At 40.6% G+C, this 6,829-nt stretch overlaps 1 protein-coding gene across 1 annotated transcript; it reads left to right on the forward strand.

The window, feature by feature from the left end:
• Positions 1-540: 540 nt before the first annotated feature.
• LOC120059327 (serine/threonine-protein kinase pim-1-like) lies at positions 541-4,355 on the forward strand. Its single transcript, XM_039008303.1, has 6 exons — positions 541-933; positions 1,163-1,269; positions 1,418-1,468; positions 1,833-2,199; positions 2,577-2,753; positions 2,886-4,355. Exons 1-6 carry the CDS (start codon positions 852-854, stop codon positions 3,065-3,067), a joined length of 966 nt encoding a protein of 321 aa, XP_038864231.1. The 5' UTR covers positions 541-851; the 3' UTR covers positions 3,068-4,355.
• Positions 4,356-6,829: the final 2,474 nt, after the last annotated feature.

Consider the following 6,829-nt stretch of genomic DNA (forward strand, 5'->3'; position numbering starts at 1 on the left):
TTGGAGCTGAGCTATAATCCTGTACAGAACTGTACCCTAGATGTACATCTCCAACCCTGTGCATGTCAATGCTCTAAATCTCTTAATCTAATTTAGGGTAGCCAAAATCAGCTATTTCCTATAATGTAAAAGGCAGTTAATTTGATTATTTATTTATTTTACTATGTTGCACCACAGACTGAAGCATGAAACAATATAACTGAGTAACAGCAAGTAACCACGCATTAATGGGCAAACTGCATCTCTCATTCAAGTGGTTAGCCCCACCTAGATCTTGAATTTGCGTTTACTTTTAAACTGCAGGAAAATGTGACTTCTTTTGGCGCGTTTTAATTCCCGCCACGGCTAGTCTAGCGGGTCACACGTTATTCTTTATTTTTATTATATGATTGACGTGCCTTTGTATAGTCTATAATGGTTACCATTGGTGGAGACTGCGTGGTGGGAGGAGAACAGAATGACGATAGACCTTGTGGTGGCTACACCCATTTACTATGGATATATATTTGTCCTTCCCCTGCCCTTCCTCAAATTCAAAGAGCCGGTGTCCTATCAAAACGTGAGGAGCTGTTTTTCTTTTACTTTTACAATTTGGCTTACTGTTTACAAATAATTGTACAGTATATCAATAGTCATATTGTATCATTAGGCTACTCGATATTTCAACTCACTGGATACGGAGGCGTTTACGTTTAAGGACCAAATAACGAGTCTTCGCAAGATCCGGATGAGACGAGGATTGGTGCCGCATTTTTTCCAACAGCAACGTGGGTCACGCGCCAGATATAGTTGAACTGGATCCCACATCGGAATATTTCTAGAATAAATCGTCAATTTCGTGGATTACAGGAATGCTGCTGTCTAAATTAAACTCATTCGCTCATATCTCCACCGTTGATATGCCGGCGAAAATCCAGCTTCAAGTTCACCAAGGTTAGATGACGCTTGTCTTGTCAATGGAGGTTCGCTATTAGCTAACGAGTAACATTATGCTACCTTGCTACTAGGCTACCAATACTGTATTTTCCATTTGACCTAATCTACAGTAACCGTTTCCCTTTCGGGTATTTCAATTATTTGTATTATTTGTATTCACACATGTACCATTACACTAACTATGTGGAAAGGGTTGTATTAATCGTTTGTTCTTGTATATTTACAGGGAAAGAGAGGGAGCCTTTCGAGAAGCTTTACCAGGTCGGCTCTGTGCTGGGAAGTGGCGGTTTTGGGACGGTGTATTCTGGCACAAGAATTTCAGATGGAGCACTGGTTAGTATTTCTTACATTTTATTTTCAACAGTCGCATTATTTAAATATATCTTTTAAATACAAGTTGGCTAATCAATTAATATCTTTGCATATTTTCTCGTCTCTAATATCAGGTTTAATTGATCTGATCCTTTTTTCCCACACGCAGGTTGCTGTCAAACATGTGGCTAAGGATCGGGTCTCGGAGTGGGGAGAGCTGGTAAGGATGCTTTTGGTTGTGCATTTTAGTTTAAAGACATGTATAGTATGTTGTTGTCCAGGGGACTGTGGATCTGGCTCCATTCGTTCGTACATTAGGTCGTTTCGCGCGATATCTCAAGACAGCACTGGCACGATTTTAATGAAACGGGTGAATGATGCATATTGCCATAGAGATCTGGCATCATACAAAATTAAACTGTTTGACCCAAGGCGGGAGCTATAGTAATTAACAGAAATGTTGGTCACATGCCATATCACAATTGTCCCGGGGGAAACTGCATCATTTGTGGGGGACGACATGTCTATTATTGCCTTCCCACAATTGGCGGCAGAAATTAACCAGATTTCAATTTTATTTTCAGCCAAATGGCTCTCGTGTCCCCATGGAGATTCTACTCATGAAGAAAGTTGGGAATGGAGCTCGGGGCGTGATAAAGATGCTGGACTGGTACGAGCGACCTGACAGCTTTATTATTGTCATGGAACGGCCGGAGAAGGTCAAGGACCTTTTTGATTTCATCACTGAGAAAGGTGCTTTACCAGAGGAGCTGGCAAAGAACTTTTTCCGTCAGGTTCTTGAAGCCGTTCGACACTGCCACAACTGTGGGGTTGTACACAGGGACATCAAAGATGAAAACATCCTCATTGATCTTCAGACGGGCGAAATGAAGCTTATTGACTTCGGATCCGGGGCATTGCTCAAAGACACTGTTTACACCGACTTCGATGGTAAGCATCCTCGTTGATATACTCTTAATCATAGTCCGTTTTAGTGGTTAGCTGGATGTGTTGATTTTGGCGCCACCCTTTGGAAGGAAAGTGCATTTTTACAACTCAAAGTTTATAAACATTGTCACATGTCAGGCTCTCCTCCCACACATTCACTCTCACACACGCCTACTGTCACGCTCACTGGCGCTTGACCTCAATAGAAGGCACGCGAGTGATTATTTATCAGTGTTTAATCCATATAATCAGATTTATTAAATCAGTACTTAATGTATATTTTTTGTGTCCATTTTTGAAAGCGTTCTGTGCTACTATTTCTTCATAGAAATTGAGCACATCATTGAATTGAACCGTTATTGTTATTTCTCTATCAAAAGGCACTAGAGTGTACAGTCCACCTGAATGGATCAAATACCATCGGTACCATGGGCGGTCAGCAACTGTTTGGTCTTTGGGTGTCCTGCTGTATGACATGGTGTGTGGAGATATCCCCTTCGAGCAGGACGAGGAGATTGTACAAGGCCAGGTGCTCTTCAGACGAATAATCTCCACAGGTGAGCCCCAACAACTGGAACAAACCATCCTCAAACCTAATAAGCTACACCAGTGGAATATATTGCTCATGTATTAGTCATTGGGTGACCAGTCTAAGCACTGACTAACCATTATCCCCATTCTTCTTCCAGAGTGCCAGCAGTTGATCAAGTTGTGCCTGTCCCTGAGGCCTGCTGAGAGGCCATCGTTTGAGGACATCATCAATCACCCATGGATGCAGAGCACAGTGTCCTCAGCAGGGCAGAGCACAGAGATCAGACTGCACAGCATCAGTCATGAGCCTACTGCTTTCACCACCGTGGTGGCCCAATGACTGTATCACTGCACTGACAGAGACTAGTAGAACACAGAGGACTGACGTGGCTGTACACCAAAGACAATATGGACTATACAGAAGGAAGTTACATTTTATTTAAATATCTCCCTCTTTCTCTTGTGGCCAGACCCCACCTGTTCACTCTCCTTTGGACTTCATGAAAACCAAACATCCATAATGGCAACTTAATTGGACACTGTAATATCAAAAGCTATTCTCACCCCTACGAAGGACTTGCTCTGTAATATTGGCTGTGGTGTGAGAGTATGTACACCAGAAAGGACGAAGTCCATCCCTATTCATGTGATTTGTTCTGCTGAAGGCATGAACAAGTGGACAGTCTTTGTTACATAACTAGCTAGCTACCAACCAGCCATTCTGCCCTGCCTCACTGATGAGTGGGTGTCAGAGGAAGCAAAGAGGAGCAAATCGAAGTGCCTTTGGTGTGTCAGATTGTTGGGGACCCTGGAAATACTTGAATTTCATGAAGCCAACATATCACTTTTTTTTCTTTTACTTTACAAGGTTTTATTTCCTGCTTTCGTCTTATAGGACTAGATCAGTAAAGCCTTTGCCATTTTCCAATATCGACCGCAGCCAGAGAACCTCCTATAGTACACACAAACCTGTGCAAACAAAAACCGGAAGACTTACCTCACTTTCCTGCATCCACCTCTGAGCTTTTAACGCCTGTCTACACACAACTACCACTCACCCAGACGTGAATGCACACTGCAATGCAAAGCACCACACTAAAATACTAAATGCTTTTTTGTTCGAATAAACATGCCTGTGTCTTTCACCTCACAGGCTAGGAATAAGGCTATTGTGAATAATATTTGTGTGATTTTTCTCACTCGAGCTGTGTGGAATTATTTATTTATTTATAGAGAATTTCGGCTGTATATTTCATTCCACAGTTGTTGAAGGGCCCACAGATTATTTAAATGTATTTTGACCATATTTATGGCTTGAAATCTTCTGAGCAGATGTTTGTGTGTGTATGTATGTGTATATATATGTCTGTGTGTAAATAACCTTCAAAGCACTTCCATTTTAATGTATGTTGAAAGTCTACTGATGGTAACTGTTTGTTATTTGTCTGCTGTTGATTTGGATGAATTGACAATGTTCTGAGTAAGCAAGTGTGTGTCATACATCAGCATTGTTTTCACCTCTTGTTGCATGATTGCGGCTTGGATTGTTTAGTTTTCATCCAAATTAGAATTGTAAATTATATTAACTATTTTTATACGATTTCAATAAATATTTTTTTAACCTTTGACTTTTGACCCACTTGTTTTACTTCAGGAGATAATGTCTACCATGAGCCTGGTATTTCAACTACAAACACAAGTGAAAAAATAGCTTAAAACCCAATCATATTTCAGATGTGAATTAGATTGACATGAATGAATAACAAGATAAGTTGCCACCACTGCTCCACACCTGCTCAGAGTCCACATAGCTCAACTCTCTTTCGTGTGTAAGAAGTGGGGTGTAGACCATTACCATATGTCAAAGTTGACAAGGACAAAAGCTGACGACATACGCACATCCAGGTGCTTTCTGGAGTTGAAGGTGAACCACACCTGTCATATATACATATATATATATACTCTCCCCAAAATTCACAAGAGCATGACGCCATGCAGGCCCATTGTGAGTAGTAATGGATCTCTGACAGAATATCTACCTTTGCAGACCATTTTATGAAACCCTGGGCGATCTCTCCCCACGTGTACTAGAGACTTGATTTTATTAATCTTTTGAAATCTATGGACAATATACCTGACCATTCTGTGTACTTTTGATGTTACCTGTCGATATACTAACATCCCCCATCAGGGCGGCCTAAAGTTCTACCTCAATGAACGTCCCCCTAATGCTCTACCCAGCACCAATTGTATTGTGGACTTGGCTGAACTGGTACTAACCTCCAACTATTTTCTCTTCAGAGGAGACTTTTTCTTTCAGACCATAGGTGGTACTGAATCCAGACCTCAACCCATTTCTCTCCTATCCTAATTCTGAGATAATTGGATGACATTTTCGTGATCTATAAAGGGACCCAGGAAGAACTCTTGGATGTGATGGTTATTAAGCTCCCTCTACAAATCTCTATAGGAAACCCACGTACAGGAACACCCTCCTTAGAGGTGACAGCTTTGATCCACGTCCTGTAAGTCAATTCAGCCGCATCAGAAGAATATGTGGCTCTGATGCTTCTTACTAGAAACAGATCTCACACAAAGGTTTAAGGAAAGAGGGTAAAAAGATAATTGGGTAAAACATGCCAATGATCATTTTGAAGGACTAACACATTTGGAAAGCCTTCAACCAAAAGTCAAAGAAAAAGCAGAACATGTCACATCATGCTTCACCCAATACTCACCATTAGAGAAGGCATTTATCAGGAAGCATTGGTACATTATTGATACTGACCCACAATTGAAACTCATCTTTAAATATCCCCACATATGGTCGTTAAAAGACCACAAACCATGAGAGACATTGTGGTCAAATCTGATTATCCACCAGAGAAAAGGGAAACTTTCTTGGAGAAGGTTCCAGAGGGTAATTACAAATGTGGCCAGTGTGCTCAATGCAGTTTCACGTACAAATGTGTGGCCTGATTACCTGCATGTCCACCAATGTTGTTTACATGTTGAAATGTCATTGTGGTCTGTCTTACATAGGGAAAACCTGTAGAAGCTTTAAGACCCGGATCAGTGTGCATCGCAGAAATATACGGACAGGTGAGAACAAATCTGGTCGCTGCTCATTTTGCACAAGCTGGACATCCTATTAGCTCTCTGAGATACATTGGAATAGAAATGGTCAAGATGTCACGCAGGGGAGGGGACATTGAGAGGAAACTTCTTCAAATGGAATCTTTCTGGCTCCACACTGTCTCCTCTTGACCTTAACGAGGAGTTAAACTTAAAACCGTTTTTATAGTTTAAAAATGTAAAAATGATTGTGTTTTTTATCCTAATTTCTACATACTATTTTCTACATTGTGGAATAATGGCGAAGACATCAAAACTATGAAATAACACTTATGGAATCATGTAGTAACCAAAAAAAGTGTTAAAAAGATCTAAACATATTTTATATTTGAGATTCTTCAAAGTAGTCACCCTTTGCCTTGATGACAGCTTTGCACACGCTTGGCATTCTCTCAACCAGCTTCATGAGGTAGTCACCTGGAATACACTTTAATTAACAGGTGTGCCTTCTTAAAAGTTAATTTGTGGAATTTCTTTCCTTCTTAATGTGTTTTGAGTCAATCAGTTGTGTTGTGACAAGGTAGGGGGGTATACAGAAGGTAGCCCTACTTGGTAAAAGACCAAGTCCATATTATGGCAATAACAGCTCAAATAAGCAAAGAGAAACAACAGTCCTGTAAGACATGAAGGCCAGTCAATACGGAAAATGTAAAGAACTTTGAAAGTTCCTTCAAGTACAGTCGCAAAAACCATCAAGCGCTATGATGAAACTGGCTCTCATGAGGACCGCCACAGGAATGGAAGACCCAGAGTTACCTCTGCTGTGGAGTTCATTAGAGTTACCAGCCTCAGAAATTACAGCCCAAATAAACTCTTCACAGATTTCAAGTAACGGACACATCTCAACAACAACTGCATTATGTAGTATGTAATTGCATTATGTAGTAATCTATGTGTAATCTATCCTGTTTGTGTGTTTATGTAATTCTGTGTGATTATTTAGTTAGTTAGTAAATAAATAATTCAG

This window comes from Salvelinus namaycush, chromosome 14, assembly GCF_016432855.1.
Source record: "Salvelinus namaycush isolate Seneca chromosome 14, SaNama_1.0, whole genome shotgun sequence".
NCBI classification, from domain to species: domain Eukaryota; kingdom Metazoa; phylum Chordata; class Actinopteri; order Salmoniformes; family Salmonidae; genus Salvelinus; species Salvelinus namaycush.

Bases quoted from the DNA above. Each gene is read 5' to 3' on its own strand.
- LOC120059327 (XM_039008303.1), top strand. From the start codon at position 852: ATGCTGCTGTCTAAATTAAACTCATTCGCTCATATCTCCACCGTTGAT. The intron at 2,200-2,576 runs GTAAGCATCCTC...CTCTATCAAAAG, and splicing joins TGTTTACACCGACTTCGATG to GCACTAGAGTGTACAGTCCA. The intron at 2,754-2,885 runs GTGAGCCCCAAC...TTCTTCTTCCAG, and splicing joins CAGACGAATAATCTCCACAG to AGTGCCAGCAGTTGATCAAG.